This window comes from Camelina sativa, chromosome 6 (genome assembly GCF_030686135.1).
Source record: "Camelina sativa cultivar CO46 ecotype springtype chromosome 6, ASM3068613v1".
In the NCBI taxonomy this organism is placed as follows: domain Eukaryota; kingdom Viridiplantae; phylum Streptophyta; class Magnoliopsida; order Brassicales; family Brassicaceae; genus Camelina; species Camelina sativa.
Genome location: NC_141885.1, coordinates 14402776 through 14421453, shown reverse-complemented (window position 1 = coordinate 14421453; position 18678 = coordinate 14402776). Strand labels below are relative to the sequence as shown.

General features: G+C 33.0%; 2 protein-coding genes and 2 pseudogenes across 3 annotated transcripts; 3 read left to right on the top strand and 1 right to left on the bottom strand.

Moving 5' to 3' along the window:
• Positions 1–233: 233 nt before the first annotated feature.
• On the top strand, positions 234–728 carry LOC104790862 (histone H4). The gene has a single exon (XM_010516659.3). It carries the CDS (start codon positions 290–292, stop codon positions 599–601), a length of 312 nt encoding a protein of 103 aa, XP_010514961.1. The 5' UTR covers positions 234–289; the 3' UTR covers positions 602–728.
• Positions 729–5444: 4716 nt separating this feature from the next.
• Positions 5445–5905, top strand: LOC147942582 (uncharacterized). Its single transcript, XM_087453753.1, has one exon. It carries the CDS (start codon positions 5489–5491, stop codon positions 5870–5872), a length of 384 nt encoding a protein of 127 aa, XP_087309879.1. The 5' UTR covers positions 5445–5488; the 3' UTR covers positions 5873–5905.
• A 377-nt stretch (positions 5906–6282) lies between these two features.
• LOC104698911 (putative receptor-like protein kinase At3g46340) lies at positions 6283–13909 on the bottom strand (annotated as a pseudogene). Its single transcript, XR_015560429.1, has 12 exons — positions 13828–13909; positions 13071–13614; positions 12511–12989; positions 12287–12431; positions 12131–12202; positions 11974–12045; positions 11817–11894; positions 11223–11713; positions 8053–8179; positions 7908–7973; positions 7518–7706; positions 6283–7138 (listed from the first exon to the last, which is right to left on the bottom strand). The product of XR_015560429.1 is annotated as a putative receptor-like protein kinase At3g46340 (transcript).
• Positions 13910–17071: 3162 nt separating this feature from the next.
• Positions 17072–17514, top strand: LOC104698910 (uncharacterized; annotated as a pseudogene).
• The last annotated feature ends 1164 nt before the right edge of the window (positions 17515–18678 follow it).

The window sequence follows — 18678 nt, the reverse complement described above, 5'->3', positions numbered from 1 at the left end:
AAAAATATTGGCGCTATTCTCTCAGTCCATGGCGCTTAACTGAAAAGTCATAAATTTTCACTTACAAGCATCACGCGGATCGATAATACTAACCGTCGATTAAAATAAATCAACGGCTCATATGTAGTCTCACCTTTCACGCGGATCGATATTTATAACCGTCAGATCTAAAAAGACATCGAACGGCTCAGATTAATTAGATCCGTCTTGTATATAAAAGCCACCTCTCCTCTCACAGAATCTCACAATCTCAAACACTGTAAAATCAAATCCAAATCTTCTCGAGAAAATGTCAGGTCGTGGAAAGGGAGGCAAAGGTTTGGGCAAAGGAGGAGCCAAACGTCACAGGAAGGTTCTGAGAGACAACATCCAAGGAATCACTAAGCCGGCGATTCGGAGATTGGCTCGTCGAGGTGGCGTCAAGCGTATCAGCGGTCTGATCTACGAGGAGACACGTGGCGTTCTCAAGATCTTTTTGGAGAACGTTATCCGTGATGCTGTTACTTACACCGAGCACGCGAGGAGGAAGACGGTGACTGCTATGGATGTGGTTTATGCTCTCAAGAGACAAGGAAGGACCCTTTACGGATTCGGCGGCTAAGGATTTTAGCGTTTTGTTTTTTTTTTTTTTTTCTAGGAACGATTTAGCTGATATCATTTGGAATTTGCGTTTGCGTTTTGCTTTGTAGTGTTGTTTGGGATAAATATATGCGTTTGCGTTGTTACCTCTCTTCCAGTGAACTTTGGGAATTTTTTAGATTTAGCTATTGCTTCTTCCAGTTAGAGAGAAACGCTTCGAAATCCATTTTTTAAAGAGAACGACATGAAGTTTGCTTAAACAATGAAAGGATTTTAGTTAATTAATTTATGTTCAAACGGCACGCATGTAGTAGCTTCTACAAAGAGACTGAGTGAAGATTATCTAACTTACTAACAACGGCACACATGTTTTCGATTCTTGAAAGCGAGCTCGATTAATGGGCCAGTATAAGGCCCAATAATGACATAGAGCCTGATTCGTTTATAGGTTGAACATTTTATGTCCATTGGTAAAAAGAACATGCAAAAGGGATATCAATAGCCTAAAAGTTACACCAAAAAATTTAAATACGAAATATATGAAGATACATTTTAGGCTTTGACATAATTTTTAGCATAATTGCATCAATATTTTAGGCTTTGACATAATTTTTAGCATAATTGCATCAATATTGTTCGGTTGCAAACTTAGGATGCTCCATTATCATTCTACGGCACTATATGCAGGATAAATCGACTTAAATAAAATTATTACAAGTAAAATTATTATTTGGAATTTAAGTGTCATAATAATAATTTTACACATAATTTTTTTTTATTATTTTATTCAAATTTACATTTAATTATTTTGTGTAAAAATATATTTCACCCGTGAAATGTGGAATATAATGTTAATTATTGTGATAATTGTGATAATGTTATTTATTTTTAAGATTATTGTAATAATTAATTTTTAATATATATTCCATTTATTTCATAAAGAGTTTCATTTTAGAAATTTATTTTTGTTTCACAAAGAGTGTCATTTTAAATTTCCAATACACTATTTTATATTTTCAATGCATATTTTTCATTAGATTTTCTAAATTTACCCTTAATCTATGAATAAATTAACCCATTAAAAATTTATTAAATAAGGGCATATATTTATATTTTAATATTTTCTTAATTTGTGTGAAATGTGTCAAAATGACACTTATTGTGAAACATATGGAGTACTTGAATAGTCATTAATTTTTTTAAAAATCGGAGAATAAGTTTTGTATTTCAAAAAGTTAAATAGATGAATAAGTTTTTAATAGTTTATGAAATGTAATTTACTTTAAATCATTAAATTTGTTATGAAAATGATAATTAAATTATTAACTATATATATATTAATAATTGATGAAATCTTTCATTTTAAAAAACAAATAGAAAGAAACATTACCTTATATATTCTAATGACACACATTTATGTTAATAATAATGAAATAAAGATTTACTTATATATTTTAATGGCACATTTAATAAATCAAAAGACTCATTTTTGTAAATCTGTTTATCTTGAGATGCTTAATTGTAATTAAATCTCCAAATCGCTCTGGCGACGGCACATCAGCATTTTCAACAAAATGCTTCTCTATTAATATATAGGGGATGACACTTATTGTGAAACATATGGAGTACTTGAATAGTCATTAATTTTTTTAAAATCGGAGAATGAGTTTTGTATTTCAAAAAGTTAAATAGATGAATAAGTTTTTAAATAGTTTATGAAATGTAATTTACTTTAAATCATTAAATATGTTATGAAAATGATAATTAAATTATTAACTATATATATATATATATATATATTAATAGTTGATGAAAGCTTTCATTTTAAAAAACAAATAGAAAGAAACATTATCTTATATATTCTAATGACACACATTTATGTAAATAATAATAAAATAAAGATTTCCTTATATATTTTAATGACACATTTAATAAATCAAAAGACTCATTTTTGTAAATCTGTTTATCTTTAGATGCTTAATTATAATTAAATCTCCAAATCGCTCTATCGACGACACATCAGCATTTTCAACAAAATGCTTCTCTATTAATATATAGGGGATTGATGCACATAATAGCTATTTCCTAAATAGAAGGGCGAAGGTTCAGCCCCCTCGTTTTAGCGCCAAACTGTTTGGGGATTTTTTTCGCTGCCGGTTTATTGGTCACCGCTAACAATGAACTCTTGGGTAATGATGATTTTTGTTAACGATGATTATCTTTTTAAATAACAAATAATGATGATCTCGTTGATATTCTTTGAAAGTGGGGAGGGTTATCGCTCTTAGCCTATTCTTAGGCTGTTGTCTACTCTTGTCCTTTTTCTCTGTCTAATGACCTTTTTAATGTATATTCGTTGATTGAGAGATTGTCGAATAAGGAAATATTTAGCAATAAGGAGTCCCGTCTCAAATAAATTTTAGACCGTAGATAAACTGAATTTTTTGGACCTTTTCCCAAGAAATATTTTTTTTTTGTCCCCTCTATTCAAATGTTTTTACCAAATTTTGGAGTGGTTCCTAGGCTTTCGCCCCTCTCGCTGCCCCTTCTAGTCGGGACAGATAATAAGGGCTAAAAATTAAAACTGAGGACTTTTTATTACAACTATCAAGGATCGACAAAATTACAGCAATATCAATTAAAGTCGATCGGCTAATTACAAAACTGTAAATTCGCTAATCCAACTTAAGCACTTAGAATTAGAATCGGACTATATCCTGACTCCTATTCTAGTTAACTTCATGTCATTGCTTGTTCGGGCCCTCCTCTATTTATAGTTGATGGGGCATACCATTTCCTTTGCCTTGGGATTGATGTGGTACCGTTTCCCATTCTAACCATCTTGGCAGCGGTCATTTGTACTTGGGCCGTCGCTTAGGTCGGCCGATCGCTTAATGGGCCACTGGAGCATATTTGTCGGCCCCTGTGATTTTATTCGGCTAGTCAACTTTTCCATAAACTTCATTGACTGTTTTTTTATATGGGTCGAGCGGAAGCCTGTTAAGATTGGATAAAACCCATATCCAACATAATCGCTTCCAAAATCCAAAATCCAAATCCTAGTTGCCTTAGAACAGGGACACAACTTTTTTAGATATTCAATGTTTTAGATAGCTTTGTATGTCATATATCTGCTCTTTTGGTACTTGCCGACATTAGGAAATGGTATCTCCTATTAGACTGTTACTTTGTATCAATGCTATAGTTACAAATAGATCCGTCTAAGCATGGTAAATTGACAAATACTGAAATATTATCAACATTGGGCTACTGTAAATAAGAAAATGATCGATTTCTTACGGCAAATATCGTTAAAAATGTAGGAAACAATTTGTTTCTAGGAAATAACTTACCATTAGTAGTATCCATATACCCTCATAAATAACCACTTACCACCATTTATAGACTTGCCGTAATTAAATAATACTCTCTCTATTTCAATATATATTACAAAATGACGGTAAAATCAAAATAGCCATAAAATTTCAAATCATTTATAATTTGCATAAAAATTTGTAAAACATCTTGTATAATGAAACAAAATAAAATCTCTAAACCATCATATAGTTTGAAACATAGGAGTATCAGTTGACCATCAGAAATAACTATCTACCCTACAAAGACACTTGTTGGTTATTGATTAAGACGAGTATTTATTGATTATGTATGTATTGTATACTGATGGTTTATCTGTAACTTTGTAAACTTAGGTTCGAAGTGATAACAATAAATAGACGTTAGAGAAAACCGTTATTATCTAACGGCTACAAGTGACAAGTTAAATGTATTTTAGCCCTGTTCTTTTACCTAGTCGCTGCGACAATATTGAGCGACTGAAAAAATAACTGGTTTTCAACTTGGATCGGAAACAAGCGATTATATTCAGGTGAGAGACAAGGATCTGGGAGTCGATGCGACCGTTTAATTGATCGCCAGAATATCGAGCGACACCTGCAACTGAAAATCTAGGGAAATCTGGAGAAGATATTTTCTCAAACTAAAATCCAGCGATTAAAAAAAAAAAGAGAGTAATTATCGGTCACTGGTTGTGATCGCTAGCTACAAGAAAAAGAACAGGGCCTTTGTCCCAATTAACAACTTTTATTTCATTTTTTAGTATACATATTACATAACATACATAAGATTTAGATACATGGTTAAGAATCTAAAATCTTATCTATCCACTAAGTTTTCAAATCAATGTAATTATGCAGAATGAATATGTCATAAAAGTATTGTGTATGATGCTAGTCCAATTCTGACGAAACTAAGATAATTAACAGTCATAAATGAGTTCTAGTGTGATATCATCACTGATGCTTCTTTCAATTAGTGCTAAATACTAATCACGGTCATTGTGTAATTATGTTTCGGATGGACTGATAAGTTTAAGTTATATCATAACTAGGTCTTCGGGTTGACCGAGCAACTTCAGTAATCTGGTTGGGTAATAAGAATGTCTCTTATTGTGAGTCAGTGTACAGCACATATAGTATGGTTGTTGGATACTTTGTATTCAACAAAATATTAGCAGGACATAAATTTGTTGTCACATCTTTCCATTTCTGTTCGGAGTCAGTCAAATGTTTCCAATCTTTCCTTTAATATACCCAAAATTCTGATTATAATTAATAATTTTGAAAAAAACATCCTTGACTATGGATGACATGTAAATACACACAATTCTTGATTAAGGAGGATTGATTATGGAAGTCACTCTAATTGAGTCATACTTTTTCAGTCAACTAATTTTATTACCAAAAATATCTCGCCATTATTATAACATATATATATATATATATATATATATCCATCCATATGTCCCATTATACCAAAACATTACATCTTAATTATACAAAGCCAAACCTAACGTTAACAAAGAGAGAGAAAAAAAAAAGATTAGGCGGCCATGGCTTCCAAATGCACAAGTGACTGTGTAAACGTCGAAAATGATGCCATTTGGGTCCGGCCGGGTACAACTTTCGCCAAAATTCACAAATGGCCAGCTGCAGAGGCGGAGTTCATACAATCAATCAGCCACGGCGGTAGCCAGAGTCGTACCACAGCGATTGAGAGCATATCTTGTAGACAAATGTACCTTAGGAGCTATGAGTTCTCAAGAAAAGAGGAAAACGAGGACAATGATCGAAGATATTTTGGAGGGTGTAGGAAGAAGGTTGCGAAAAAATGTACGAGGAGGAGTAAAACCACATCGCGTAGGGCGTTGGTGGTCAGATTCTTAAAGAAATATTTGCCTTGTAGTTACCCTAATAAGATTAATGTTAATGAGTGAAGTAATTTTATCAATAAAGAGATGAATAATAACTAAGTTTTGGAAAATTTTATCAGTGATGGGTTTCAATATAAATGAAATCTTATAGCATTTTATACATGTATCATGAAGATTGTTCCAATACTATACATCCTTCATTTCTCTTCACAATATTCTGGTTTACTAATTTTTATCGTACACAACACACGTATAAGATATTAACCAATTTTCAACAGCAGCTTGCTTATGTATTATAAGAGCATGTGCAATGGGGATCTCTCACCATAATCTCTCATCTAATATAATCATTGTTGTTTAATTATTAGAATAAAAAAGTGGTTTTAGGGGGCTTTTAAAACACAAATCTAATAGCAAAATCAAAAACTAAGTTCTAAAATCTAAAAACTATAAAAACAAATCTTAAAACTTAATTAAAAATCAGCATCAATTCATGACCATATATTGAAAATGTTAAGGCTTTACAAGTGTAATAGACCTAAATATGATTCCTTGCCAAGAAAAGAAATTAAAAAAAAAAACAAGGGGAACAAGTGTATTGTTTGTTTGAGCAGTCACTTTTATCGAATCCTAAGAGCCATCAAGTAAGGAAAAGATTTTCGGTTCCTTCTAGCTGTCATAGTGTTCATATTTCCTCAATCCTCAAGATGGAAGGAGAAGACTGTTTTAATTTTTTTCCAAGCCAACAAAACTTCCCAAGTGAGGAAGATAACCGGAGAGAAGCAAAGTCTGTCAAAACATTTGGTATGCAGTATGTTCTTTACTTGTGAATTTGTGATGTCTAAAAGAATCAAGCACTCCTCTCACCAAAGAAAAAATACCACCAGCAGAAATACACGGACGCGAGCAAGGGGCCTATGCAAATACTACCTTGCACTATGGGCCACATCAGTATCGAAGCTCGAGCTAAGTTCCAGGGAACCATGGGAGTCTGAGTCATTGTTCTTACTTTTCATAGAATTTTCAGAAGTTATACACTATTTTAAGTCGATAACAACCTGGGACATGTTTGGCCGTTTTTCTGAAGAAGGGTTTGCGCATGACATACCCAATTCAAGAGCTCTCCAAACTGAACGAGAGTTGTATTCACCGTGAAGGTTAGGATCAACAATCCTAGTAATATCTCCTTCACTAAGCACAAATGCCACCCATTCTGTAGGCGTTTCCCGGGCTTGGTCAATCACATGGTTGTTTGTGATCATCTCTAGTAATACAATCCCAAAACTGTATACATCGCTCATTTCAGCCAACCGACATGTTCTATAATATCTGGAAACAAGAAGATGAAGTAGGATTTATATGTAAAAGCAGTAAAGAACTAAAGATGAATGTCAACTTAAATGACAACATGTATATATCAAGGGAGTGAACAAAGACCAAGTCCACTGGGAGTACTTATTGGGTTATTCATGTTTTTGTAGGGCCAAATTTTAACTAAAAAATTCAAAAGCTGGCCCACTAAAAAAAGAAACGTTTCTGGAATTGCTTACTGCAGCAACGTTTCTTTACTGTTTATAGGCTATAGACCATTTTCATTAGTTCAATTTTCATTGAAGCAACATTGCTTATTGTATGATTAAAGTATTATTATTATTTTTTTGAGAATCTCCAACCATTTCTCGGTTGGACATGCCCTAATAGTACTTACTCGGGATCAAGATATCCGTGAGTACCAGCAAGGACCGTTGAAACCTCAGATTCATCTCCAATTTGAAACAATTTTGAAAGCCAAAATCTGGGATTTTGGCCCTCAAGTGATCGTCCAACAATATATTTGTACTTTTGACATCTCTATGCACCATTGACGGTCGACATCCATAATGCAAATACTCCAATCCTATGCAAGACCCATTCATGTTAATTGATGTGAGAAATTTGGGTGAATGAAGACTTGGTAGGAAATTGTTAATCAGCATTATACTTTTTTTTGTAATATTAAGATGTATAATCATATATGTGAATCATTGATATCCACTAATGACATGAACGCTTTTGTAATGAAAACAAGTTAGTGAAACTGTTTTGAGTTAGCCCGAACCTAGTGCAGCATCCACACCTATTTGTAGTCTGGTGGTCCATTTCAAAACAGAGTCACCTTTTTTTCCTGTATTAGAATTAGTTATCGTATGAATCATATATTTTGATTCAAATGATTATTAGATATACGTGTGTGCATACTTCACCTGACAAATGATCTCTTAAATCTCCATTGGGCATGTATTCGTAAATGAGGGCCAAGTGATCTCTTTCATCGCAATATCCGACAAGGCTCACCAAATTTATATGGTGAACTCTTAGAAGAAGTTCGACCTAATGACCAACAATGAAAAAACACATTGATTGAACATGATGCTAAACATATACAAAAACTCTCTATAAATTAGTTAAGTTCGTTTAGTCCCAAACTGGGCCACTGTAAAAGTTAACAGAATTAGATAAAATAATAAGATAAATTTTTCTTTTGAAAATCATATGTAAATTGTATATGGTCTTATTATTAACATTAATTAATTATTATATAAACCAGGTATTGAGCCCCCGCGATATCGCAGGGAACTCATTTTAATAAAATAGTTATTACAAAATTTCTTTAATTATTTATCTTTATTAAGTTATTTAATAATAAACTCAAAAAATAAAAAAAAATTTGAAACTTTCTTCAAATATTTATCGATAAATATTCTTAAAAATAACTTTACCTTCACATGTAATTAAATAAATAATTAAAACTATAGACATATGATTGAAAACTCTTTAAGATTAAATAAATAATGATTAATACTATAAACATAATTGCATTTTTAAAATAAAAATTGATGTACTCAAATCCACATATCTAAATAAAAAAGAACATAAATAAGAGTTGTAATGAAAATATGACATTTTATAAAAGAAATGTTAGACGGTTATAAATATAAACAATCATAACATAAATATACGATAAAAACAAACCAAAAGTTGCATTTTTTTGACAAATAACTTTAATTTAACTAAATAATAACAAACAATTATTTAATTATATTTTAGTTTCATTGACACAACCATAAATATCAAATTTTCCAAAAGTTGCAACGGTTCAAAATAGAAATAGAAAGTTTTAATGGTTCATCAAATAAACTAAATTTTCTGAGGTTTAATTAAAAGGTTGTAATAATTTATTTAAATATATTTTTGTAATTAAAATCTAATAAATAATAATTTATGAAGATTTTATCCGAGTGATGTGATTTGAAATATTAAATATAGCAAATGTTGCAATGATTCAATTAAATAGGTTAGAATAATTTAGTTTAATATATTTTAATAAATAAAAATTCAGAATTTATGAAGAATTAAACTCAGATACTGAATATAATTAAAAATTACTTCTTCTGTCTCTAACAGATTGATGATTTAATATTTTTCTTGTTCCTAAAAAATTGATGTTGTACATTAAAAACCTAAAATAGTTTTTATTTAACTTTATAATTTTCTCCACATGGCATGTGATCTGAGGTTTATATTTTTCTTTCTACCAAAAAGTAATTAGAAATTAATTTATAGATAAAACTTTAACTTTTTCTTAATATATGAGAAATGGCCAAAACATCAATCTAGTAGAGACAGTGGGAGTACAACGATTCATAAAATAAATCAAAATTACAATATTTCTCACAGTGATGAGAAGTCATTTTTACATCATTGTTAAAATTATGTATGTTGATAAATAATTTATAGAGTAGAGAATGACCTTAAAAGTTGAATTTCAAATTATTGTGATTCATCATATTATGAAGAGATTCTTTTGTTTAAAGAGATGCAACCGTAGAAGTTTATGTGAAAAAATAAATACATAAAATATTTGATGAAAATGTACAACAAAAAGATGCAACTGTTTTTCACATTTATTCAGATTTATGAAAAAATATGTATTGAATAGAAAGTTTGAAAATTTTGTAAAGGAAAAACAAATATATAATTTTTTTAAGATGTGTATGTTTAAATTGAAAAGAAATTTTGAAAATTTCACAAAAGAATAAAATATGCATATATTTTTAAAGATTTCTCAAAAAACATATATATGGATTTCAAAATATGTGAACATTTGAATAAACACAACTGTTTGTAAGAGACACAACTTTACATTCAATAGACACAATTTTTTAAAGGGACCCAACCGTAGAAGTTTCTATCTAAAATTTTTTTATGAAAATGTGTAACAAAAAGAAGCAACTGTTCTTCGTATCTATTCAGATTTATGAAAAATCTTTGTTCAATAGGAAGTTTGAAAATTTTGTAAAAGAAAAATAAATATAAATTTCTAAAGATTTGTACCTTTGAATTGAAAAGAAAGTTTGAAAATTTCACAAAAGAAGAACATGTATATAGATTTTTTAATATTTCTCAAAAAAGGAAAAAATAGAGGTTTCTAAAGATGTGAACATCTGAATAGAAACAGCTGTTTGCAAGAAACACAACTTTACATTTAACAGGCGCAATTTTTTAAAGAGACGCAATCATAGAAGTTTCTGTCTAAAAAGAAATATATATATATATATATATATATATAATATTTTATGAAAGTGTATAACGAAGAGATGCAACTGTTCTTTGCAATTTATTCAGATTTATGAAATTTTTTTGTTGAATAGGAAGTTTGAAAATTTTGTAAAAGAGAAATAAATATATAAATTTCTAAAGATGTGTACCTTTGAATTGAAAAGAAAGTATGAAATTTTCACAAAAGAATAACATATATATAGATTTCTAAGGATGTGAATATTTGAATAGACACAACTGTTTGTAAAAGACACAACTTTAGATTCAACATATGTAATTTTTAAAGAGACACAACCATATAATTTAAAAAAAAAAAAAAAAAAATATTTTATGAAAAGGTATAACGAAAAGATACAACTGTTCTTCGTATTTATTCAGATTGCTATTATTATATAGATTATTCAGAGATAACTAAGACAATTAAGTAAACATGACTCTAGTGTTGTTTTTATTTATTTTAAAATTTGTATTCTTGTTGTAACTCATATTTATTCTTTTTTACTTCATCATAAACTTTTGGTGTTTTTATTTTGAATTACATCCAAAAATTGAGAAACTTTAGAAAAATACAAATTTTATCAGAGTTTCCTATTTTGATTAGATTTGTTTTAAAAAAATATATACAAAAATTAGGTTAATCTTTTAAAATTAATAATTATTAGTTTATCGATCATTTCTATTTCTATAAAATAATAAAAATAATGTGGTCTCGATATTATTAATTTATGAGGTTTTACGGTATATAGATCATACTTCATATATTGTGTGTGTTTTTTTTTGGCTATTTTGTTAGAAGATCTATGGCATATCATACCTCGGCCTTGAAGTGTTTATAGCCTTGTGATGATGACTGCGAGAGTACTTTAACCGCTACTTGATCTGAATCATTCAGATAACCATGATAGACGACGCCAAACCCTCCTTCCCCTAGAGCTATTTGGAAGTTTTTTGTTATTTCCATAACTTCTGAATAAGTAAACCTTCTCCTTTTTGTCTCAATCAACTGTTCCGATATAGCAACTAGCAAAGGGAACAAAGATAATGTATAGAGAAAACTTTAGTAAAAACAACCATATCATTGACACCTTATAGTTTATAGTTGTTGATTGATTGATGAGTCTCTGCCAAAACCTGGACTTGATTGCTTCTTCTTTCTGAACAAGATAATGAGAATCAGTACCACTCCGATGACCACAACTGCGGAAACAGCCAATGCAACCATCATCACTGGAAATTTCTTTTTTTGGGACACATGAACTGGATAAACATTTATTGCCATCGCCCTTCTTGTCATCTCGATCAACACTGCAAAAATAATATACTGATCTTTAAGTATTCTATATGCACAAGCCTTGTGCCACAAGTCAAGGGATCTTGAATGAAAATGTATGGACGGATTTGCTTTTACAATAGCTGTAGTCCTTTCTTTTCTCTATCACGTAGGGTCTTTGGTATTGAACCATTCAGTTTGTTCTTCCTTAAGTCTCTGTTTTTAAAAGAAAAATTCTCGTACTTAGGTGAACATGATCCATGAGAATACCCACTATAACATACTACAAACTTACATGAACAGCAAAGATTTCATGTCAGCTAGAAACTCTGGCACCAATCCGGTCAAATTGTTATTTGACAAGTCCCTGAAGTTTGTAATAAATCGAAAAAAAAAAATGTCACTGGCATGTCTAAATAGTTTTCCTTTCGGTATCTAATAAACATACTTACAGCTTTTGCAGATGGGTAAGATTTTAATTTCCAGTTGCTATATTCCCCGTTAAACCACTTGAAGACAAGTTTCTGTTTAAAAGTCCAAGTAAAAAAAAAATAAACAAGTGTGAGATAGTTAGAAAAATGTTTTCTATTATGTTATAGAGGTCTCACAAGGAAGTGATTCTTGGTGGCGTAGTCACATTCGTGTCGTTGCAACTTAGACCCTCCCATAGAAACTGCCGTGGTACGCATGGGTCTCCTTGCCATGAGATTCTACTCAATCTGTTGGCGTTTTTGATGTTTTTTATAGCAATCACTGTCATAAAGTTTTCCGACGCACATGTAAATTTTAGTATACACTATGTTTTGAGTAATTTAATTTTTAAAAAATGTACCATCATCTGCGTTTGTTTCAGACTGTGGTAACTTCATAACTGTCAAAACTTCAATGGCGTTAAGTAGAGGAGGGAGAGTTGAATTATGAGTTCTTTTAAGCTGTAACAAGCATTTTCCTACTTCACAAAGAGATGGTACCCGGGTGTAAACAGTGGTGACCCCTAGATATTGAGGCCTCATAGTGGGATAAATTTCTTCTCCATTCCACACAATGCTGAACTCTCTAGTCTGGTTGGCCTGTAAAGCTTGTACCTCACTGAAGTGGAAATATATGATTAATTTATCATTAGGGAACTCAAGATCCTTAGTAAAACTCAAAAGTGCACTGGCATTAGCAGGTATTGCGGCGGTCATGAGCAATTCTTTCGGCACAAAATAGCTATTAAGGGAGTTATCGACGTTGAGAGCTGTGGAAATCTGCTTCCATTCTGACTCAAAGTGTGGAACCCATATTCGGTCGTGTATATCATCTGGGAACCTGCAGTGCGGTTCATATAATCTCGCATTAGTAACCATCAACAACCGAATTAGTAACCATCAATATTTAAAGCTGATTTACCTTACAACTTTTGTTGATTCACTTAGGTAGGACCTCAGTATTGACTTCAAAGAACTTGACCCTGTGTTGTAAGTATCATTTGGTAGAGCCCTAAGTTCCAAGGCCGACATGATTGGCGTTGATGTGCCTGTCTTAATGAGACACACATCCAACGAGTTTGACTTTGGGATGTGAATGATCTCCTCCCATGTATCACCATTTACATGCTTCTCCAAATCTATTGTTACCCAGAAATTAGGGCCTATGTACAAATCAAATCTAGGAGAAACGTTTTGACCATCGTAATTTCCGTAGTTACTTGTAGCTCTGATCAAATAATTTGTTCCCTTGTGCACGCTCAGATTGTAGCAGTTTCGTAGACCGTCTGGAAAGTATCTCAACGTTGTCTGTGATTTTGGGTACTTCCACTCTAAGCTTGCATCAATTTTACCAATTTTCCCACTTTGGATGAAGCTTGAATCTGATGAGAAATTTAATCCAGTTTCCACCTCAATATAAGGAGACTGTTCACTTGGGGATAATCCGCAATCCAAACTGATGAACTCTGTTGAAAGAGATAGAGGAGATTAATTGTATTGTTCAAACCCATTGCATTAATTAGTTTACGTATCAGATTTTTTTTTGTAGATAGTTTACAAGCATTACCAATTAATACGACAGACCATGCAAATAATTTTACGGGTCTAATAACATATTTCTTCATTTCAAAAGGTATACGAAAATTATCCTAAACGTTTGAATTAAAATGTGGGGTTACCTGTTTGTGCTTGAACATGGTGAGCAAAAAAGGAGGCTAGTACTATTAGTGCCATCAACAAAAACCTATGGGAACTCTCCATATTCTCTGCGAAGAGAAAACCATAACAGAAAAGGTTATAAACAATGGGAGGACATTTCAAGAGAGCTTACCAAGTAACGCTTCGGAAAACGTGAAAACATGTCTTTGTTCAGGTGACGAATGAGTCAATACGTTATACGTCTCCTAGTCCTATAGTGGGTAACACTTTTTATTTGTTAGTTTTTTTTTGGTCAGAAAAATATTCAACTTGGCTTCTTTATTTATTTTAAAGAACTTTTCAATACGTGAATAAATTATGAGAAAGAGAGATGGAATCATGGAACTAGCTAGCCTTTCTAGTGGGAATCCAACGAATGAAGAGTTTAGCATAGTTACTCTTCTGAACCCGAGTATCAAGGAAAACGCCAAACTTTTGATGGTACACAGTAAGGTGTTATTTGTTGTGGATCTCATGGAATAAGCTGAACATCTAATTCACCAAAGTTTTGGTCATCTCAACATATCTCAATTTTTTCCCGAGTAACAGTCCTTTTTATCTTTGGTTTTAATTTTTTTGCCAATTCTAAACTACTATATATATACTTGATATAGAAAGATGCTTCTGAAGTGATTCAAAAATACAATTTGTAGTCTACTATTGATGCTTGTGAAGTGACTCATAAATACAATTGTAACGCCCCCAGACCGCCGTATGGCCGGGTGGACCACGGACCGCACCGGGACGCTACTATGGGAACATTCATCGACGGTCCGGCCGAGTACAAGAACAAATCAAGACCCTTTTGGCCAGTCCATCGGTGAGGTTCCCGACCACAAGGCCTATCCTTAAGGCTTTACAACCCTACAGACGTGCCGTGTGTTGAGCCGACTCGGACAAAGTCTATATCAGTACCACTCGCCCGATTAAAATAAAACCGATTACTTTGATTAAAAAAAAACATTAATTACAACCGATTAAACAGAAGGTCTTAAAGTTTTGCACCAGGCCTACAGCCAAAGTTTGATACAAAAAGAAAACGTACTTGTATTTTACAATAGACACCAAAAACAAAACTACTCCGGTTTTCCTATCGTTCACCACGGCCTCTAGTTCCCTCTAGGGTTACCTGCAGCACAAAAATTTATCATAAGTAATCAAAGATTACTTAGTGAGCTCAGGGTTCCTGCAGAGAGTTAATCCCCAACTCTATAACCCCATCAACAAACAACATGCACGCAAGCATACAACAACCACAACAACCAGAGATAGCATGCGGAAGACAATGAGCTAAACAAATAAGCTATCATGCAATTCTCACTAACATGCATAAACATGCATCAACAACAACACATAACTTGTACTAAAACACGCAAGTTTTAAACAAATTTATTTCTAGGGCCCGGTATGCTTCCTCTCCTTCACCCCATTTAGAACAACCGCGTTACAGCCACAAAAGCATGTAACCGGACTTCTCTCAAGTCACACCATCGTGTAGACAGCTTCGGCCAGGGTAGCGAACCCAATGACCTACGAGCTCTTCGTAACCAGCCCTACAACACACGCACATGGGTTACATGTCGCGGTTGCATGTGGTACGGAATAGGAAGGACAGCCATACCAAGTCTTACCATGCTTAGCCGGAATTTCACAAGGACAAATGCATTAAGACTTCACCAATTTTTGATACTTGAAATTTACATGGTTTTTAAACCCATAATTTCACAAGTATCCTATCATGTTACCACCCTGGTTATTAGAACATTTCGAACTAACAACCAGTGTAACCTCACCGCGCTTGTGTTTAAACAAGAAAATCACAAAGACATTCAAGTAAACATGCAACAACAATAACCATGCAATCCGCGTACTAAATGGAGGTATTTACTCCCCCATCTAAACCGGTAAAACATGCAACACAACCATCATGCAATCTGCGTACTAAATGGTGGTCTTTACTCCCCCATCTAAACCGGTAAAACATGCAACACAACCATCATGCGATCCGCGTACTAAATGGTGGTATTTAATCCCCCATCTAAACCGGTAAAACATGCAACTAAATAAACATGCAGATCCGCGCACTAGATAGGAGTTTCAACTCTCCATCTACGCCGGCAAGACATGTGCCTGAACTCACAGTAAACTGGCGATGATCGGCCTCCTTTGTTGAGTTCTTCTCACGGCATACCCTGATCCTTTCCTTGGTTTGAAAACGATTTCCTTATCGTTTCAACTTGCGGTCGATAGTCTTGTCTTGAACTCTCTCTTCTTCTCCTTAACAACTCGCCACCTTTTCTCTTCTCTCGCTCACTCTTTCTCTCAAAGTCTCTCCTTACCCCTTGTAACTTTGTGCGAAAATGAGAGAAGTGAGGTCCCTTAAATAGAGAATTTTGGGTGGTGGAAGCAACCAATGCATGCGAGTTCTTCTTCTCCTCTTAGTGCATGTGAGTTCACAAGTGTGAGCTTCTAACATCAACACTTGGCCACTAAACCCCATTATCTCTTCAAGATTTAAATAATCTTCCACTAAACTCCACTTGATTAAAATAATCTTAGTAGAGATTCCACTTTGATTAAAATAATCACTTCTCTTAGTGGATCCTCTTCCGTCTTTAGTCCACGTCCATACGCTTCCTAAACCGTTCGGCGTTCGTCCGCTATGTCCGTCCGTGTACATACGTACGGTACGGCACTTGATACATGGTACATGGTACCATCGGCCATCTCCCGATCCGTCTAGAATTTCTCGGACATTACTTCTGTAATTCCGCTACTCTCCTCATTTCCTTCCCATTCGTGTCCAATGCACGTCCTTGGCCCAAGAATTTTCATTCTAGATTTTACCCTTTGGCGAGGGTCATTACAACAAGTATATAGAAAGATTAAGAGAGAGAGAGATAGAGATTTTAAGCCGGAAGAGTGAACGGATTTGAGAATGCAAGAGGGATATGGGGAGATATTTTAGGGATGTTAGAGACGTTCTCTTTTTTGGGTAATGCTTCTTCTTATATAGTTGACAAGTATACAAGAATCAAGTTGAGAAAACTTCTCAAGTTTTTTCTCTGACTTGGTATTTTCTACAATAAAATAAAAGTTATACAGTATATATTTGATAAAGATAAGGATTTATGAATATATATAAAAGCTACATAAACCCAACACGTTCACAACAAAAATAACGAGTACACACTACAAGTTAGAAGTACCCTCCAAAAAGCAACCATGGCCTCCAAATGCATAGATGATTGTGTAACTATCACAAGCGACACCGTTGGCGTCCGGCCGCTTATGACTTACTGAAATGTTTACAAGTGGCCAATGGCGGAGGCAGAGTTCCTACGGTCAATCACACACGGCGGTAGCAAGCGTCGCTCCACGGTGGTTGACAGCATATCTTGTAGACAAATGTACCTTAGAAGCTACACTTTTACCACAAAAGAGACCGAAGAGGCCGGTGGTGAAGGTGGTGGCGAAGCCGTCGACCGAAGAAACAATCGGAGTTGTTTAGGAGGGAGAAAGAAGACGGCGAACAAAGCTATGAAGAAGAACCAAAGGTCGTCGTGTAGGGGGTTTGTTTTCAGACTAGTATGGAAATGTTTGTCTTGTGCGTCCACTACTAAGGTTACCAATATCGACGATTGATACAAAACTATCCATTAGAGATGAGAATAACATAGTAAATTAATCCTGTCTGGTTATATTATACTACGCGTTAAAACCAAGTAAACCAAATAATCATTTACGTGTTTCACAAATGTTATAATTCATGAAAATTTGCTTCAAAACATCAAGAAATTTGAATTAATTCATAATTTTGTTGTAGTGAATTGTGTTTAACGTAATCGGAAACTATCTTGGCTTTTGCTGAACTTGTTAAAATTAGAATTCATTGACCCGCGGTTAAACCAAGTCGGCTTGGTAACCCATTGATTTCCCGGATGAACAGAGTTTGTTACTAGCTAAACTCTGAAACTGGAGAAGAAGAAACCGTAGTTCAAGACGTGGTCGTGGTTGAATGAAACAAACAAACCAACGGAACCGGACCTATGCTGTTCCAAGACAAACCCTAATCTATATAATATTAACAATCTGAATAAATGCCAACAACAGTTGCGTTTTTTCGTCGTACTTTTTCGTAAAAATATATATATTTTTTCAGCGGTTGTAACTCTAAAAAGTTTCATCGGTTAAATGTAGAGTTGTGTCTCTTACAAACAGTTGTGTCTATGCAAATGTTCACATCTTTATAAATTTATATATAAGTGACTTCTCATCATTGTATTCAAATTTTCTTTATTTTAATTTTTTGATAGAAAATTTGTACAGTTGCGTCTCTCTAAAAAGTTGTGTCTGTTGAATATAGAATTGTGTATTTTACAAACAGTTGTGTCTATTCAAATGTTCACATCTTTAGAAGTTTATATATAAATAACCTCTCATCATTGTATTCAAATTTTCTTTATATTTGTATTAGTTAAAAGAGAATTTGTTAGAAATGACGTATTATCACTGGGAGAAATTTATTACAGTTTGATATATTTTGGTAATCGTTTTTATATTTAATTATATTCAGTCTCTAGGTATATATCTTCATAAATTATTAATTTTAATATATTAAAAATATATTTTAGCCGTTTAACTGAACCATTACAACATTGGTATATTTAATATTTAAGATCACATCACTTGGATAAACTCTTAATAAATTATTATTTATTAGTTTTAAATAACTAAAATATATTTAAATGAATTGTTGCAACCTTTTAATTACACCACGGCAAATTTTGTTTATTTGATGAACCATTAAAACTTTTGATTTATCTTATTAA